The 19,084-nt window shown below is 47.4% G+C and overlaps 7 protein-coding genes across 7 annotated transcripts; 3 read left to right on the forward strand and 4 right to left on the reverse strand.

The window, feature by feature from the left end:
- Positions 1-548: 548 nt before the first annotated feature.
- Positions 549-2,170, reverse strand: Pdw03_8716 (Acyl-CoA thioester hydrolase, putative; the record flags this gene model as incomplete). The annotated part of the gene is made up of 5 exons (XM_014682434.1): positions 549-1,099; positions 1,163-1,344; positions 1,399-1,695; positions 1,752-1,816; positions 1,877-2,170. The coding sequence occupies 5 exons, from the start codon at positions 2,168-2,170 to the stop codon at positions 549-551; spliced, it is 1,389 nt and encodes a 462-aa protein (XP_014537920.1).
- Positions 2,171-3,238: 1,068 nt separating this feature from the next.
- Positions 3,239-4,024, forward strand: Pdw03_8717 (L-lactate dehydrogenase; the record flags this gene model as incomplete). Its single annotated transcript, XM_066102044.1, has 2 exons — positions 3,239-3,327; positions 3,397-4,024. 2 exons carry the CDS (start codon positions 3,239-3,241, stop codon positions 4,022-4,024), a joined length of 717 nt encoding a protein of 238 aa, XP_065957127.1.
- A 1,232-nt stretch (positions 4,025-5,256) lies between these two features.
- Positions 5,257-6,678, reverse strand: Pdw03_8718 (Aspartic-type endopeptidase ctsD; the record flags this gene model as incomplete). Its single annotated transcript, XM_014682436.1, has 1 exon — positions 5,257-6,678. One exon carries the CDS (start codon positions 6,676-6,678, stop codon positions 5,257-5,259), a length of 1,422 nt encoding a protein of 473 aa, XP_014537922.1.
- Positions 6,679-7,503: 825 nt separating this feature from the next.
- Pdw03_8719 (uncharacterized protein) lies at positions 7,504-7,954 on the forward strand (the record flags this gene model as incomplete). Its single annotated transcript, XM_066102045.1, has 3 exons — positions 7,504-7,524; positions 7,646-7,705; positions 7,799-7,954. The coding sequence occupies 3 exons, from the start codon at positions 7,504-7,506 to the stop codon at positions 7,952-7,954; spliced, it is 237 nt and encodes a 78-aa protein (XP_065957128.1).
- Positions 7,955-9,786: 1,832 nt separating this feature from the next.
- On the reverse strand, positions 9,787-10,529 carry Pdw03_8720 (SAP domain containing protein; the record flags this gene model as incomplete). The annotated part of the gene is made up of 2 exons (XM_014682437.1): positions 9,787-10,225; positions 10,321-10,529. 2 exons carry the CDS (start codon positions 10,527-10,529, stop codon positions 9,787-9,789), a joined length of 648 nt encoding a protein of 215 aa, XP_014537923.1.
- Positions 10,530-12,104: 1,575 nt separating this feature from the next.
- On the reverse strand, positions 12,105-13,783 carry Pdw03_8721 (Aldolase-type TIM barrel; the record flags this gene model as incomplete). Its single annotated transcript, XM_014682438.1, has 4 exons — positions 12,105-12,301; positions 12,358-13,027; positions 13,083-13,588; positions 13,651-13,783. The coding sequence occupies 4 exons, from the start codon at positions 13,781-13,783 to the stop codon at positions 12,105-12,107; spliced, it is 1,506 nt and encodes a 501-aa protein (XP_014537924.1).
- A 4,029-nt stretch (positions 13,784-17,812) lies between these two features.
- Positions 17,813-18,439, forward strand: Pdw03_8722 (Protein kinase-like domain; the record flags this gene model as incomplete). The annotated part of the gene is made up of 1 exon (XM_066102046.1): positions 17,813-18,439. The coding sequence occupies one exon, from the start codon at positions 17,813-17,815 to the stop codon at positions 18,437-18,439; it is 627 nt and encodes a 208-aa protein (XP_065957129.1).
- Between the last annotated feature and the right edge of the window lie 645 nt (positions 18,440-19,084).

Below are 19,084 nucleotides of genomic sequence, written 5' to 3' on the forward strand. Positions count from 1 at the left end.
GGAGTTACAGTCGGGACTGCGGTGTTTTTTTTTCAGTTGAAAAAAACATCTGTACATGTCGTTGCATGACCATAACCTGGGAGAATTCCTCATCTCATTCTCATCTCATTCTTACATGGAGTCGGTTTCATGGGTTGGTTCTTCAACTGGGTGGACTGGAATACTGGAAAACTGGATGAAATCTTTGCGGTTTGTGTCTATTCTGGTTTTTGTTCTTGTATTCTTTTATATATATACACTCCCCGCCCGCTATATATATACTCTTGGATGGAACTGTGAGATGAATGGAGGGGCACAGCATGTAGGTTTTTCTCTATTTGCATTGTAGCCTTCAGAAAATACGTGACTTTTATGCCTCTAGTCATTTGCTTCTTTCTAAGCGGTGCGAGTAGATTTCTCATGTTTTGATATACAGGTACACCTAGTGAAGTAGGTCATGGTTTATTAAAGACCAAAAAAAAAAGCGAACACCAAAAAGATCTACATCTATTGCAAAAATGGCCTGGCCCAACCCAGAAACCAAAAGAAACCACCCAACCCATCTCCATCTACTCAGTAACACTATCCTTGATACTGCGCAGCGCACTCGTCTTATGCGCGGGGTCAATAGCAGCAGCATTCTGCGCCCGACGACGGGCATCAGCCCAAAGCATAAACTCACCATACCCCTTCGGCATAATTTGCACATCGTTCTCAACAAGGAAAGTATAGTTGAACATGCCCGTGGACTTCTTCGTACCATGCTCAACATCCCGCACCTTGGAGTCAACACGCACCTGCACCTTAGTGTATTTGGTGTTGTCACCTTCCCGTTCCTCGGGTTCCGTGTACGAAACCGTCGCGCGCAGGTACAACACGCTGCCTACGGGTACTGGGTTTTCGAAGGTGCTGGGATCGAGAGCGACGAAGTTTGGTCGGGCGTGTGCGAAGGATGCGGCGCAGCAGAAGGCAAGCTCGAAGGTCTGCTTTAGGAGGAAGCCACCGAAGATCATGAAATTGTGGCGGTTGCGGTATTGGGGTTGCATGATCATAGCGGATTTGAGGACTGTGTCGCTCATGAAAGCCTGATTTGCAGGGCGCGTGACTGCGTTTTGGGGATCTAGAGGCAGGTGAGTATTGGGGTGCAGGTGATGTGATAAGTAGAAGGGTTCCTAGCGCTTACTTAGGTAGGACATCTCCTTCGTCCACATTGAGTGGATTAGGTTGCTCTCTTCGTCGTCAGGGGATTTCTCTAAGAGGCTGCGTGTGCGAAGGGCCTTCTTGGCCTTGTAATTTGCTTCGCCCTTTTGGAAGAGGCGCTTTTCCTCCTCTGTTTCAACGATGAGCGGAGCCACTGGGACAGGACTAGTGATTTGATGTTAATTGGTGTGCATCGCTTGATACAGAGGAGAAACACACGTCTTGGTAGTCGGATCCAGTGAGACCATTGTGAAAGCACAAGTGATCAGGACATCTTCAGGCTTCGCCTTCTGTCCTTCTGGGCGGGCCTTGGTGACCTGCAGAGAGATTTCCATACTGGAACGACCTGTCGCGTAGGTACATTGGCCGCTAAGTTCAAGATCACAAATTTCCATCAGGGGGTTCTCAATGGTAATCCGGTCACACGCCGCAGTGACAGTGGATACACCATCACCTGTGTGACGGTAGGCAATGATGCCAGCAAGGGCATCGAGATCCATCAGAAGTGAGCCCAATCTATTCAGAATGATCAGTCAAATGCTCCTTCGCCAAGTAGGGTATCAAAGACGTACCTAATGTGCCCGGAGGCATTGAGATAAGAATCTAAAAGCCATTTGTCTTGGGCCAGAGGCAAAATCTACCAACCAGTCAATAAAAACATGCTGATTTCCCACAAGATGCAGAAGAATGTGCATACCGCACTGTAATAGCTATCCGACATCTTTTTTGGTGAGATATCGCGCTTAACGCTTTGCCCAGCCTTCACCTGCGGCCCAGCCTTCTCGGCCTCACGGCTCTGTGTCAATGCATCGATCCATGGAGTCTTGACGCGCATGGGCATCCACGTGTGCCGGGACTCTGCCTGAGACGGCGTGGAGTGAAAGTCCCGAATGTTGATGCAGGATGGCTGAGCTGCGACTGGGGCTCGCGCGGGCAGTGTAGTCAAAGATTTTGAGCGAGCAAGCACTGATCTTCTACTAAGGCCAAACATCGTGATTCTGAATTTCTGAAAAAAAGGGGGGCGAAAATGAGAAACACTGTAGATATTTCGGTAGATTGTACTCCCTACTTAAGTGACGATGTCCCGAGGGCCCGATGGATGCAGACAGTTTTAGTGGCCAAAAGAGATTAAACTGCTGAGTGGCTTGGCAGAAAGGGGCCGCCTGGATCGCGATACTCTGACCATCAATTTACAGGCAACTTACTTGATTCGTTTAAATTCCTTAGATTTTATTTAGCTCCAAGAGCTAGCAATCTTGGTCAAGGGCACAAAAACATTATTTTTACATAACGAAGTGAGAACTCATCAATCGATAAGTTAAGTCCCTTATGGACACTGCAGCCTGCCGTAGGGTTCACCCGATCCGGTTAGCCCCCGGGGATTCTCGGCCCGGAGACGAAAAGCGATGTAAGCGCTTCCGGTTGGGGACCCGAGGGTTTTTGTGTTATTCGGTAGACGCTGCGTGAAGCCGAAGGTGACCTCCAAAGCAAGGGGGGAGCGTACAAATGCTTAAGACTGGAGAATGAACAACCCGGCTACTCGACTCTGAAGTTATTAAAGCTGTGGGTTTAACCAACCCCGGTTGATATTTATAAAGTCTGGCAGTTTTGTAGTCATTTCTCCATGTCGTATTATGTTAGGCCTTCTGGTATTTTCAAGGTTGAAATCATATTCACCAAGTGCAAGGAACTTGTTTTTCAGAAAAAAGGTTCATAGATCTAAGAAAATCCGAGCAGATCCCAACCCGTGGCTCTTGGATTTAAGCTTAATCAAGCTCCAGGTTATGTCCTCCAATAGCCATACAACGTCAGGATGAGGTCATCAACAAGATGTTGACCTGAAATACTCACTAGTTAAGGTTTGTCTCTATTCGAATGTACATAATCGCTTGAAAGAAGAACCTAGAAAGCCAACATCGTCTATCTGCAAGATGAGCGATCCAACAAACCCACATATCAAAGATCGCACCACACCTCAATGGGGTCTTTACCAGCGAGAGAATTTCTGGAAACAGAATGAAGGAACAACACCACTCTTCATCACAGGAAAGTTCTCGCTATGATGGTCCAAATCCGCAAACCCCTAACTTTTACAGACCCCCGAGAGATGGAAGCAAGAGCCAAAGAGAAGCTGAGCGAGGGCGGCTGGTACATACTATCCCTATACACGAAACCAGCGATATCCCAAGACACAAAACTGACCCAAAACGCCAACAGGTACTACGCCTCCTCTAACGCAGGAATGTCAAACACACACCTCGCAAACCGACAAGCTTTCTACCGCCACCGACTAATCCCAAACCAACTTATCGACACCAATAAGCGCTCAACGACAACAACAATCTTCGACCACAAAGTATCCGCCCCAATTGGCTTTGCGCCAATCGGAATCAACAAAAACTACCATCCATCCGACGAAGCCGCTGTCTCAAAAGTCGCCAGCGAGCTCAACCTCCCCTACTGCCTCTCCACAGCGGGTAGCACCTCGATTGAAAAAGTCGCATCCGCAAATGGACCTGCCGGCACACGATTTTTCCAACTGTACATGCCACACGACGACGAATTAACCGTCTCACTCTTAACACGAGCATGGGAAAACGGATTCGACGCCCTGATTCTCACGACAGATATATGGCAGCTCGGATGGCGCCATGACGATGTTGCGTCGTCGAACTATGCATTCTACCGCGGATTTGGTGCTGAGATGGGACTTTCAGATCCTATTTTTCGGAAGAGATGTGCTGCGGGTGGGATTGATCCTGATGTTGATGTCGTTGCTGCATCAACGAAATGGATTGATTCTGTCTGGCATGGACGGGCTTGGTCGTGGGAGAAGATTCCTTGATTGATGGAGACTTGGAGAGGGATTAGTGGGGGACGGCCATTTGTTATCAAGGGGATTCAGTCCGTTGGTGATGCAAGGAGGTGTGTTGAACTTGGGGTTGAGGGAATTGTTGTGAGTAACCATGCCGGAAGGCAGGTTGATGGAGCTGTTGCTAGTCTGGATGCTCTGGAGAGGATTGCTGAGACTGTTGGGGAGACGATTGGTGTTATGTTTGATTCTGGAGTCAGGGGGGCGAGTGATGTCGTTAAGGCATTGGCGCTGGGGGCGAGGTTTGTGTTTATTGGACGGCTTTGGATTTGGGAGTTGAGCATTCAGGGTGAGGATGGGGTTAGGCATGTTATGAAGTCGTTGCTGGCGGATTTGGACAAATTGATGGGTGTTGCTGGGTTCAACGGGGTTGAGGATTTCAATCGGGATATTCTTGGTCAGTTTTGCCTTTGTTGTGGTATGAAGATGGATGCTGATTTTAATGCAGAGTCGGATCCGAAGAATTATACGCTCATCCCGCAGAAGACTCTGTGAATGGAAGACATTACAGGGTCGATGTTACCTTGAATCTGCTCATGTGACATGTTCCAGCTTAGAGAGACATCTTGTCACTCTACGTAGTTTAGATATACAACTTGAAACTACTCAGTTTCGAGTGCAAATGTGCTCGGCGACAGCCTCAGTGACTAGCTCTACATTGAAAGGGGGGGGATGCCTTTTTATACCATCAAGCCGCGTACTTTCCTAAAATGCCTTTCACTTGACACACCTGAGCCGCACCTTCCCAGACTGTCAATTTCACATGTCACCCTGCCAATTCATATGGGTAGTTCAAATACAAACCTTAGGGGTGCAAGGACTGCAGGACGTTGTTTTTTTTTGTGTGATTTTGGCATTTGACCAATAATATTGGAGACTTATGTCTGTCTGAATGAAAATTATAGCAAGCCATGTCCAGTTCAACAGGATGGATGATCAACCCGAAACGAACGATGTGTGAAACCGAAAAAAGCCGAATGGACAAAATATCGTCAATGTATGCTAGTGTAGGTGGGTGATCGTAGGAGGACCCGGGTGTATTAGCAGAAGTGAAATGATATGCGTGTACAATAATAGACAATGTGCACGGAAAAGACGTGTGTTGAGCGAGTGTACAGTAGAAAAAAGAGCAAAAAATAAAAAAAAAAAGGTTGCCGCCAAATGGAAAGATTGTCAAGAAGTAACAAGAGGGGTTAAACGGAAGTTCAAATAGCGAATGCGCCAATCATGACCGTTAGCATAGACCAGCTAATGCCACGAATGAGGTGGGATGCGGAACTGTCAGAGACTGTGGTCTTTGCCGAGGTCGATGATGATGTGATATCAGCAGTGGATGCGGCAGTGCCAGTGACTGGCGGTGCAGTGAATGTCCCATTGCCCTGAGATGAGGATGAGGATGAGGCGGAAGCAAGCGCACCGAAACCGATTTGTCCATTGTCGAAGTCGAACACAGTGTAAACGTTCTTCAAAAAGACATCGCCAACGAGCCAGTTTGCACCGTTGGATGCATAGCCGACAATAGTCGAAATGCAGAAGTCCGAACCTTCCGATTCGGTATTTCCGACATAGTCCTTGGGGGAAACGCTATATTTGACACCAGAAAATTCAAACTCTATAGTAGCAGTCGAGTTACATGGGATCAGATAATTGTTCGGATTGGAGGGCTGCTGGGATGAATGAGGAACGAGAGAAAACAAGACTTTGGCGTCCGCGGGAGGGATCAGGATATATGTGGTGCCGGTATCGATGGTGGCAGATTTTCCGGAGAATTTGCACCTTTGACCATTCACATGAGCATCATCCAGGGGGATACTCCAGATCTTGTCGTTAGTCGCCGTGTAGGAGATGGTACCATCGAATTTGGTTGTGTCGACATCACCAAAGTTGATTTCCCCATCCTTGGCATGGTCTGCGGAGCGAGAGAGACTGAACCCAACCAAGTTTGATTTAATGAGCTTTTTCTCGGCAACAAGGTCCATGAAAGACGGCAAATCCCAGCCTTCAGTACGCGACCGACCCAGGCCAAGGATCCCGTCAAATGGATAACTCTGAAAAGCTTCCGAGGCATTGTTGGCTAAACCGAAGGTTTGCGAGACTTCGAGCCCTGCAATTGAGAAGATGTCTTTCCCCATATTTCCAGAGACCTTGCCACTACCATAGAAAAGGCTGAAAGTCGAACCGTCGGTGGTGCAGCTGGTTGATGCTGACTGGTCGAATTTGTGATGACGTGTGCAGACAGGTTCGGTGCATTTCGAGTCGAAGACCCAGGTATTGGGTGCTCCAGTGTCGATTGCCATCCACATTTCTTGCTTTTGAGAACCTACTAGGACGGGAGAAAAGTATGAATAGTCTGTTCCGTCCTGGTTTAACGGTGCACTGTTTGCCAATGTCGGCTTATGGGACTCAACGATCTTATAGCCATCGTCGCGACGAACGGGCATTTTTTTCAGGTCAAGGGTCCATGGTTTTGTGTCGGTGCTCTCCTCGAGCGTCGGTTCGTTCAAAGTCCATGGAACAAAGCGACGTTCGACTGTAGTTTCCGTGGAGAGTATCCGTAATTCCCATGGATAAAAGGCGTGCACGCCCGAAATGCCGGCAATGACGACCAGAAATGATGAAAGATGCATGGTCCCTGGGGGACTTTAGACCAGAAATGTAGACGTCTGCATTTGATGAACCGATGCCGGGTTCAATCCGTCTTTCTATTTTAATTAAAATCGCTGTTCGCTGTATGGTGTGGATCTTAGGGATTGGAAGCTTCGATTAGTTGAAGAATTGAATTAAGCGATTGACTGACGTTAAAGAGGAAAGTGAGGAAATCAAGAAAAGACGATCGGAAGCTAAGCAACGAACTGTAAGAGACCAGGAGGATGAAGAAACTTGAAATGTGTGAAAGATGGGACCTGATCTCCACCGTGTTAAAAAACCCCTGACAAAGAACCTTGGAAGTTGGAAGAACGCCAGTTGGCTCTAGACTATATTCGGGTTAGTTCCCCTAAGGTAGAGACTCCCTTCGACTTGTCCGACGCTCATTATAGAACTGATCCGCTGGTTTATTGAAGCTAGTGAAGTCCAAGCTTACTGTTCTTTTAAGGAACTTGAAGGAGGGGGAAATTGGAATTTTGATCTTGAATCTGAATGCTTTGGCTATTTTTATATCGAACGATGACTTTAATTGCGCAAAAACCCGGGGATGCTCACATATAGCCCGAGAGGAAATATGGGCCTAGCCAAACGAAGTGGAACGAATTTAGAAGTCGAAAAAGAAAAAAAAAAAAAGAAAAAAGAAAAAACCGCAAAAATGCCATTGGCGAACGGACGGTCTAGACTCTGGCTTTAATGGCCTCCACTTGGGTCGAGAACATCTGATCTCACCCCTGACACTTTTCTTTTGGATACTCCGATCTACTTGGGACGAGTCATTCACTAAACCAGTATGGGTTCGAATTGGAATGACCAATCTAGATTATACGGTATGTCCGACCTCATGGAGTGAAACAAGGATCCTTTGGGAATAGCTATCCAAACCGGATCTACGTGGATCATGAGCCAACTGTGGAGACTGATTCTAATCTCGAATTGAATACGGAGTAGATTCAGGGATATTCAAAGCTAGTCCATCCATGCCAAAGCTATGCGGATATCGATTCCCGAGTCTGTCTTCCAAACAGTTGGCGAAAGCGAATATCAATCAATCAAAGTTCAATTAACCTGTTGCAGTCTAACTAGTTGCGTATGACTATGCAGGCGCTTCTCCAACCGAAGCAAGAACTCGAGACCCAACGCCGAGCGGGATCGCTCCCAGAGTATACAGATGATACCGAAGTGAGGAGTGCAGAATCAGCCCATTCCCGTAACCCGTTCAACCCATACCCGCAAAACCATGCCCAAACCCATACATAAGAAGTCGTTTGATGAACGCCGTGGAGTGCACCCTCCACTTCAATCTCTCACTCCCACGCGAAAGCGAATACTCCATGTACCCCTTGTGCCGCAAAGAAATTGATCCAAATACAGATGTCACACAGACCTTGCAATTCTAACAAGCCCCTCGCACTTGTCTGAATAAGTCACCGGGTTGAACGGTTAGATTTCTTAGAAGAAGATCAATAGTCAGGTGTGCGACAGGTGTTAGTATCTCGGAATGGATCAAAATTGGGATATTGTTGGCAACATCTTGATTTGATATGGGGCACTTCATAGGTGGGAGTGATTGAAAAGTTCCTGCATAGATTTAGGTTAACTAGATAGGTCTTTGAGAAGGGGAATTGTTCGCAGCTAGCCACATTACGAGGGAATGATAATTTGGCCCGAAGAACTCAAGACCTTATACAGATGACGACCGAAGAGAACACATCGTTTACCCACGGCGCCCACTTATTGAATCGATTGAGATACGAAGATACCCGGGCACACAACCAACACGGAGTAGATGGATGGAAATCGAACTACAGCCCAAACCACAAAACCTTCACCTCATAGAAATAGCCTCAACGCGAAAAGGCAAACCGAAGCGGTGGCCAAATTAGAACAACCCCCCCCCCTCACACACGCACCTAACAGAATCCCCAAAATTCCCAAATCGCCGGTTGATGAATCAATTAGATAACCACCCCAGCTCTCCCCGAAATAGCCCGCGCGGGACTCCGACCTTCCCCACGAAACGCCCGAACCCCATCCATCCCACCGAATCACCGGAACCTAGAAAGTACCCGGGGACAAAACATGCCTCGGAACCGCCAAGGTACCGACGTGGCACCATTAGAGGCACGGAAGAAAGGAGAAAGACGTGGTTTGGTTCGATGCTGCAACAAGCTGAATTCGGCATCTACTAGCCCCGGTTTTTCATAACATGACCATGCCAACGTCATGTTCCCCGAGCTCGACAGGACTAGTGCTGTCAGGATCGAAGGATATGCAGTAAATGCTACGCTTGGGGTTATTTCGACACCTGTCTCGGTATGGCACATGCGTCGGGTGGACCGTAGTGCATTTGCTGGCGATGATCTTGGGAAATGGTGCAATGACTCACCCATCCGGAGTTGTGGGTGATCTGCGGACCTCGGGTCACTATTGGACGTCGATCAAGGGCGGAGGGGGAGTTCCGGAAGTCTAGGTGGATCTGCCTATGTCGTTAGATCATGCATGGTGAGTATCGGATCGAGTACCTCGGCACAACAACGATTGCGGTGGTGTGGGGGAGGGTTTCATGTTTTCCGTGTCTGAGGTATAAGGTCTACGGCAATGGTTTAGTGGCGGTCAAGTTGGTTGAAAAGGTGTTGATGCGAATTTTCACTACCTGTTTTGAATTGCGTTCGCTTTGTGTTTTGTTGTAACCCAACAGTGTCTAGATAGAAATGAAACCAACAGACGAATTTCCTAAGAGAAGATGTCTTGATAGAAAGAGGCTCAAATTCGTTGTTGATAAAAAGTATGGATAGTCATGTTCAATTGAATTGTAACAACTCGACAGAGCTGTAGTGAATAAGATGGATAGAAACCAAACCAAAAAATAAATAAAGCCACCGGTTAGCTGGCTGACACCATGGAGGAAGATATTCACTCAATGGAAAAAAAAAACTACATCAAAACGCTATAATCTCAAAACAGTCCGAACCCAAACAAGAGCAAGACACAGCGGAACAATGTGTCAAGCAACAAAAGAATTCGTTTCATCACAGACTCGTCAACATGGCCCTGAACAAGAATAGACCAGAGACAGGAACCAAAAGACTCTACTTCCTCTGAGCACTCTGCTTGGGACCCATAACGTCATCAAGGAAGCCAGCCCAGAGCTCACGTATGACACCAGGCTCAGAAGAACCATTCGACCTGCGCTGGATCTCCTCGCCGACCCGTGAGCGGCTAACAGCCTCGGTAAGCGAGAACGGATCCAAGTCGACAGCGTGGTTATCGACGACCTCGCTCATCGCACTGGCAGGGACGTCCGCGCCAGCGCCTGATACGGTGTAGATCTGGGGCTTCATGGGTGGGGCAGTGGGCGTTTGGCGCCATGGGATGGAAGGGAGTTCGGGAAGGACCGGGACTTGGATGCCGCGTTGTAGAGGGGCGGCGTCGAGGTCGGCCATACTGGGCATGTAGACGAAGTCAACGGTTGAGGTGTCGTTTAATGCTTTGGTGGCGCGGGAGGTGTTGAATTGGCGGGAAGAGGAGCTGGAGGATGTTAGTTTGGGGTTTCTTTTCTTTTTGAAGGGTTGGAAGGGAGTGATGGGTAGATAGATAGAAGGAAATGGGCGAGTGGGACATACTCTGAGAATGCACTGCCGTTGATTCTGCGCATGGCGATGCTGAAGGCGCGGGATTGGAGGACATCATGGTTGGATAGAGCCTTCTCGCCGGCGTTGGCGGGTTGGGACTGCACTCCGGTGATGTGAAGGCTGCGGCGAGCAGAGGGTGCCACGGGCTGTTGGGAGAGAGTGCGCAGAGCGCGGAGAGATGATGAACGAGAAGCAGCCATGGTGTGTAGTGTATAGTGGCTATAGAGTTGTAGCTTTTTGAGATGAAAGGCTATGTGGGGGGTGGTTTGGTAGAGGCGGAAGTCTCCAGGTATAGTGAAAGGAGGGAAAGTGAGAAAGAAGTATGGGAGTATGGGGGAGTATGGGGACAGGATTGGGAGCTTTATAGACCGAGAATGGTTGGGGAGAGCTATGAGGCCAACTCTTGGCGGTCTGGACCGTTATCGATAGTGTCAAAAGTAGAGTACGTCAACACTGGGGCAAAGGCGGGTTGATTGTTGTTCATATGAAATTTAACAAGAGATTTCTAAAGTGATGAGCTGGCAGGGCATAATTCCCTCGGTAGACTTTTGTGAAAATGCTGAGTTCAACAATTCTCCCCAGACAGAGATCTACGGCGTACTCCGTCCGGAGTACAAGATACCCAGCTATCGGGCCTGTAGGTGGCCCCGTGCCCACCAGAACACGGAGTGACACGATGTACCGGGTACATCACCTACCCCCCGAAAGTGATGTATTCTGTTGTTGTACTCCGTCTTTTTGTTGTCTCATTCTAAAATTGGAGATTACGTGTTGGATGATCATCCAATAGAATAATCACCATTGTAGCTATCGGCCTTGATTGGGTGTCTTCCTGCAGGATGGGGAAATCTGTCGAATAGTCACTCCGCAATCCCGCCTACACTTTGCATCACCCCCTCATTGAATTCTCCTTGGGGAAAGTAAAGAAACGGTTCCGTTATGCATATCTACTTTTAATCCCTTCGTGGCTGGCTCATACAATTCACTCCGATCCTTCTCACTCAATCGGTCGGTCGGTGTGCACCAAACCCTGGAAACAAGCCATGAAAACAAGAATGGTCTGAGCATTTTTGGGAATGCCGGGGTTCATCGCCGATCCTCAACTGTTGAGAAATCTCATGACCTGATAGTGGACCTCAATAGCATCGGAGAATAATTGGAGAAAAATATGAGTCAAGACATCAGAAGCAACCTAGCGTGAGACTGTTCTTCGAATAAGAGCGGTGAGACTCGGAGTCAGGATCGCCCTCCGATTGATCTACGCATCTGGCTATTCTCTGTGCTACACGGTGTATACGGTCATTCTATCAGATATCCCTGATTATCTACGGAGTACGGAACACTTTGGGTAGCGCTACGTGTCCGTTTTCAGATTGACTTTCATTTCTCAACCCCGCAATCACTTCCTGTACCTCAGGCGCCCAATTCGAAGGCATCGTGTCGAGATCAGCAGACCTTACAAGCCGCTGTGCTTAGAGTGTTTGTGTGGCCAGGGGATCGGGGGAATTCGATAGCTGTAAGGACTTAGCCTGGGCAAGTGTCAATGAATCTTGGCAGGTATCTGGTACAATCATTTTCCTTTCACCCCTAGATCAGGGGGTTTGTTGGGTTCTTTACTTGGTAGGCAAATTCAATAAGTCGCTAATTACTGCTTTACCTGGGCAACTGTACAACGGACTATACACGAAGTATCGTAGGTCCTTCAAGTTAAGAGATGGCTCACATCCCCACACCATGCGATTGATCAACTGATGTTGCAACCTCAATCCAACATCTCATACTCGACTTCGTATATTCAAAAGGTTCGATGACCCTGGTCGCCGTCCTTTAGCCAGGGCTCGAGCGTACGGGTGAGAGCGGGACGCTGGAACCAGGTGGTCGACATCCCCAGTGTGCACGAGATCAGGGGACGCCTCCGCCAGGGATGTGATGCCAACGTTTCGCATGGATGTTTCCAGTTCATCTTGCATGACTGTGAAGAGCTTGAATCAGCCAATTATAAGAGCAAAGTTTCAAGCCATCACCTACTGTCAATCAGATGCTCTACTCCCTCCTGGCCATAGTTGGTAGCAAAAAGCATGCTTCGGCCCATTCCCACAGCCGTTGCCCCCAGACAAACAGCCTTAAGGATGTCAGTTCCTCGTCGAATTCCGCTGTCCACATAGACCTCCATGTGATCAAAGACCTCTGGACAACGCCTGTGGATCTCCAGGAGCGTGATGATCGATGGCGGACTAGTATCTAGGTTGCGACCGCCATGATTGCTGAGCAAGATCCCATCCAGCCCCGCTTTCATGGCGAGCAGCGCATCATCGGCTGACATCACACCTTTCAAACACACCGGCTTGTGCGTGTGCTGTTTCGCCCATTTCAAATCCTCCCATGTCAGCCCGGGATCAATGAATCCAGCCATGACGCGACCGAGACCCCCTCCTTTCTTATCGTTATTCACCTTCGACGGTGCCATAGGCACAGATAGGTTCTCGTCGGCTTTGATGCGCTCGTCAGCTTCGCGCTTACCGGGCCACGCGGCGTCCACGGTAACAAAAATGGCTTTGATGTTCGGATTCGCTGAACACTGGCGCAAGAGAGCGGCGGACTTTTGTCGGTCCCGGTTGACGTATAATTGGAAGAAAAAGTCGGCTGAGGGCGCGGCCGTATAAAGTTCCTCCATAGTGTAGGATGAGTTATTTGAAATCTACTCTGATCGTAAGCATAGTGACTGTTAGTTGCAGCATACGGTATAAGCATACTCCTTGCATGATTCCCTTGGTTGCGCAGGCTCTGGCAATGGCGCATTCTCCATCCGGGTGAATAAGCTTTGCCATTGCTGCCGGACTCACGAATAGTGGGAGCTTGTAACTCCCGCCGAGGATCTTTGTCCCAGCATCTACCAGACGGACGTTTCTTAGGACTCGAGGGCGGAACCATATCCGGTCGAAGCATGATTTATTGGCATTCCTTGTGATTAAATCGGTAGCTGCGCTGGAGTAGAACGCCCAGGTCTTCTTGCTGGCAGTTCTTGAAGCCACAACCTCAAAGTCGTGTGAGCTTATTAGTGTGTCCAACGGAGGTTTGTTGTCTTCTAGAAAGACCTTGGGAACCTGCCCTGGTGGTAGTTTGGTCCACTCAGCGTTAATTGTAAACTCGTCGAGGGTACCCTTGAACTTGTCCGGATGGAGATTATTTTTTACAACGTTGGGTGCATGAACTTCTGAGTAGGCTTTCGTTGCATCTTTGCCTGCATATTTCAGGATAACTGTTTGCGAGGCAAATTAGGTATTATCCTCCGATGTTTGATTTATTCGTCGGTTTACGTACTTGCAGATCCTCCTGGATGCTCTTCCAAAAAGTCGGTCACGTCCCAAACCTTCTTGTCGATCACAACCCAGCAGTCTTCGGGTGTTGTATGCTCTGAGATTTGTTGAGCAGACAGGGGTTTTTCGTCTGGCATTGTTGTCAGGCGATATAAGCGTAGGGTTTTTGGAGTGGCCCGGGACAAATTGAGGCCGATGCTAAACGACGCTGGTCCTAGATATGGAGTTGTGAATAAGAATCAATAAAATGGAGACATCATTCAACTAGCGATCCACAGCAAGCTAAATGTCCAGCAAGGGTCTTGGGCGGGGATGGTCTTCGGCAGATGCCCACGGGCTTAGCCCGGACTGCGCGGGGCAACGCCCCCCGAGCTTCCTGTTCGAGCATCCAGCTTCTTATACGGAGCGCTGTATATTAAATCCACATCTCGGTGCCTGACATCTTGATCTTGAGTGATCTCTCTAGGATCAACCTGTTGCCTGGATGTCTTTCCAATGTTCAGTCCTGCGCAATCAGTTCCACACACGTTTGTCCCAAAAGTGTCAAACGATCAAGGTTGATTTAAAGACAGCACAACAAATTGGCTTTCAATCTGAGCTCGTACAGATCCTGTGATCCTGTCCTGTCTGAAGTCATCTAACCCGTGAAGTGTCTTGAATCGGTAAAGCACCGACTGGGCTACAGATTTCGGTCCAGTTGGGTCCCTGAAAATAGCCGCCTTGACTTTCAGGCACCAGTTATCACAAGTCACATAACGTAATTCCCAAGCGAGCTGGCCACCCAAGCGAGCTGGCCACCCAAGCGAGCTGGCCACCCCAACCAAAACACGTCCATGAATTAGATCTTAGTTAGTTCAACCACCCACCATGCCACCAATTCGTACTCAATCCTCTCGAAATTCAATAGAGCAGGAGGGCAGGATCTTACTAGCTATCCAGGCTTTTAAAAATCAAGAAATCTCTTCAATTCGTGAAGTGGCGCGCCGTTTTAACGTCCCAAGATCCACCCTTTCTACCCGCCTGAATGGTATACAACACCGCGCGATTTCTCGCGCCAACTCTCATAAATTGACCGATTCTGAAGAGAAATCTCTTCAGAAATGGATATTCTCTATGGACGCTCGTGGTTCAGCTCTACGACCTTCAATGGTGCAAGAAATGGCGAATGTTCTACTTTCGCATCGCGGAATCAACCCATCATCTACAGTCGGCAAGAATTGGGTCACTAATTATATTAAACGACATCCCAATCTATCCTCGAGATTCTCCAGACGTTACAATTACGAACGTGCTAAATGTGAAGATCCAAAAATCATTGGTGAATGGTTTACACTTGTTCAAAAAACGATTCTTCAATACGGCATTGACAATGATGACATTTATAACTTCGATGAGACTGGTTTTGCAATGGGATTAACCGCAACTGCTAAAGTCATTACGAGATCTGAATACTACGGTCGGCGATCACTTTTACAACCTGGAAATCGCGAATGGGTGACTGCAATTGAATGTACAAATGCTTCAGGTTGGGCACTACCTCCATGCATTATTTTCAAAGGCAAAGTATTCATTGAATCTTGGTTCGACAATCTTCCAAATGATTGGCGCTTTGAAGTCAGTCCTAATGGATGGACCTCTGATGAAATGGGCCTTCGATGGCTTGAAAAACTATTCATTCCATCGACTTATTCACGGACAAAAGGTCAATATCGACTTTTGATACTTGACGGACATGGAAGTCATTTGACCCCGAAATTCGATGAACTTTGCGAAAATAACAACATCATTCCAATCTGTATGCCTGCACATTCGTCTCATCTTTTACAGCCACTTGATTGGTTGTTTTGCGGTATTAAAACGCTCTTACGGTCAACTTGTTGAAAAGAAAATGCGTCTTGGCGTCAACCATATCGACAAACTTGATTTTCTTGAAGCATATCCAGTTGCATGACTTGAAGCTTTCAAATCAGAAACTATTCGAAACAGCTTTACAGCTGCTGGTCTAGTTCCTCTTTATCCAGATCGAGTGTTATCTAAGCTCAACATTCAACTTCGAACTGGGGGCGGGGAGGTTCAATCACTTCCTCTGGTTGCATAATTAAAGCAGTAGCTTCCTGAACTGATAAGCCCTCTGTAGCAGGTATCTGCTTTCGAGATCGAGTTTTTTTCTGCTTCTTTTTCTCGTTTTCCGATCGTAGATCGTGAACTTCTTTCTCAAGAATCGCTGCTGATTGCATCGTCATTTGGCAAGCTTTGAAAACCTGGTTTATCGCTGAATTGAGTGGACTTGGCGGGCTTCGGGATCTTTGACGAAGTAATGCTTTGATTGAGGATGCTTGTTTCAATATTTGAATGTGATTTGTTGGTGTTTTTGGCTCCCATTCACTACCTCAACTAGATGGGGGAGTCGGAGTTCGAAGTTGAATATTGAGCTTAGATAACACTCGATCTGGATAAAGAGGAACTAGACCAGCAGCTGTAAAGCTGTTTCGAATAGTTTCTGATTTGAAAGCTTCAAGTCATGCAACTGGATATGCTTCAAGAAAATCAAGTTTGTCGATATGGTTGACGCCAAGACGCATTTTCTTTTCAACAAGTTGACCGTAAGAGCGTTTTAATACCGCAAAACAACCAATCAAGTGGCTGTAAAAGATGAGACGAATGTGCAGGCATACAGATTGGAATGATGTTGTTATTTTCGCAAAGTTCATCGAATTTCGGGGTCAAATGACTTCCATGTCCGTCAAGTATCAAAAGTCGATATTGACCTTTTGTCCGTGAATAAGTCGATGGAATGAATAGTTTTTCAAGCCATCGAAGGCCCATTTCATCAGAGGTCCATCCATTAGGACTGACTTCAAAGCGCCAATCATTTGGAAGATTGTCGAACCAAGATTCAATGAATACTTTGCCTTTGAAAATAATGCATGGAGGTAGTGCCCAACCTGAAGCATTTGTACATTCAATTGCAGTCACCCATTCGCGATTTCCAGGTTGTAAAAGTGATCGCCGACCGTAGTATTCAGATCTCGTAATGACTTTAGCAGTTGCGGTTAATCCCATTGCAAAACCAGTCTCATCGAAGTTATAAATGTCATCATTGTCAATGCCGTATTGAAGAATCGTTTTTTGAACAAGTGTAAACCATTCACCAATGATTTTTGGATCTTCACATTTAGCACGTTCGTAATTGTAACGTCTGGAGAATCTCGAGGATAGATTGGGATGTCGTTTAATGTAATTAGTGACCCAATTTTTGCCGACTGCAGATGATGGGTTGATTCCGCGATGCGAAAGTAGAACATTCGCCATTTCTTGCACCATTGAAGGTCGTGGAGCTGAACCACGAGCGTCCATAGAGAATATCTATTTTTAAAGAGATTCCTCTTCAGTATCGGTCAATTTATGAGAGTTGGCGCGAGAAATCGCGCGGTGTTGTATACCATTCAGGCGGGTAGAAAGGGTGGATCTTGGGAAGTTAAAACGGCGCGCCACTTCACGAATTGAAGAGATTTCTTGATTCTTAAAAGCCTGGATAGCTAGTAAGATCCTGCCCTCCTGCTCTATTGAATTTCGAGAGGATTGAGTACGAATTGGTGGCATGGTGGGTGGTTGAACTAACTAAGATCTTATTCATAGACGTGTTTTGGTTGGGGTGGCCAGCTCGCTTGGGAATTACGTTAACCGCTTTAGTTTGGTCCGGATACCTGAAATGTGAGGCCAGAGTAATTTTCCGGAAGAAACGATTTTTCCGAGAGCCGGGATCTGCTGGCAGAACGCTGATCAGACCTGATCGTTAGCAGTGTTCTCACACACTTGCGTCTAGGCTTGACTTGCCCTTTCCAACAAAACGATGGCCGACCACAGCTCTCCAAATTACAAAGATCTTTACCTTAAGGCAGATGAGCGCACCCGACAGACCACTCTTACTGAGCTCATTCAGCACTGCCATGTCCTTCTCTCCCGATCGCTGAAAGTTGATTCACCATCCAGCTCAACAACTGGAAAAATATCTCTTCCCAAAGGAAAATACTGCCCCACTGCCCCACTGCCCCACTCGATTGGAACATTGGACCGACTGTCCAAAACAGCTCTCAGAGGTCTTTAAGTCCGTCTACCAATATCTTCACCCGGAGCGAGGACAGGAGTTACGTCTATTTTCGTCTATGGCTGAATTAGAAGGTTTTGGCCGTCGATTTGCTCATGACCCACTAAGCAGCGAGAAACAACTTGAGGCCTACGAGCGATTTGGCGTTGAAGAACATGTCCACGATATTATATCTGAGCTTTGCAAACTGCCAGCTGCTCGTGAGGAGTTCGCGCTCAGAGATGGAATCCACTTCAGCAATCATAAAAATTCCATGAGCGAGAATAAACCTATGGAAGATGAGTCAGAAGATGAGGCAAACGAACTACCTAGCATACGTCAACCACGACCTGACCAGTTCTGCATAAGTCGTATCGATGGTACCTCGACCACCATTCTAACGACTGTCGAGTATAAGCCGCCTCATAAGCTGCCTAGTGCAACTTTTCGAATGGGACTTCGACCAATGGATCTTTGGAAAGATGTAGTTCGATCCAATAAAGTACCTACCGACCAGGAAGAGAAGCTGAAGTATAGTGCAACGCGACTTGTCTGCTCCGCCATTGTTCAAGAATACCATGTGATGATCCAGGAAAGACTCGAATATTCATATCTAACAAATGGGCTTACACGCGTTCTCCTCCGTGTTCCGCGTGACCAGCCTAGCTCGTTCTACTACTTTTCTGTGATCCTCACAGCGAAATAACCCCAGAAGGTAGACTTACTTCTCAGCTATGGAAGTCCTCCGTTGCGAGGGTATTATGCCTTTGTTTACTGGCATTCCGTTCGCCTATCCGGGGGCAAGAATGGAGAAACCGAGTGCACTTAGATCTTCATACATGGCAAACAAGCTTTGATCACACACACTCACAAATCCGTTAGGCAGTGCGTAACACCTACGTATTGGAACGGAGAAGAGATAGCTGAATTATGTACAAAAGATAAAGACAAAATGTTGTGGGAATAGTTTGAAAGAGGTGCAACGCTCCATTAAATAATACAGGGTGGATAAGAACAGAAGACAGCGGGCATAAGCAAGGTCACTGGGGGGGGGGGGGGGTAACATAGCACGCCAACAGGGGCGATGGGGTTAAAACCAACATCGTAAAAAACGAAAAGCCCCCCCAAAATTGCACGGAAGAACAATGAAGAAATCTCCATATGCTCCCTATAATCACAGCCACAAGACCCATCGGATACCAGTGAAAGCACCACGGAAGACACCACGTACAAGCTTGAAAGCCATGACAACCAGCCACACCCTTTGAGTGGGGTGTCCAGCTCGCTTGGGAATTACGTGAACTAGTTAAAATTCTCAGCCTTGGTGTGGCTGAACATTTTCCGACCGTGA

The sequence above is a fragment of the Penicillium digitatum genome, chromosome 3, assembly GCF_016767815.1.
Source record: "Penicillium digitatum chromosome 3, complete sequence".
Taxonomy (NCBI): domain Eukaryota; kingdom Fungi; phylum Ascomycota; class Eurotiomycetes; order Eurotiales; family Aspergillaceae; genus Penicillium; species Penicillium digitatum.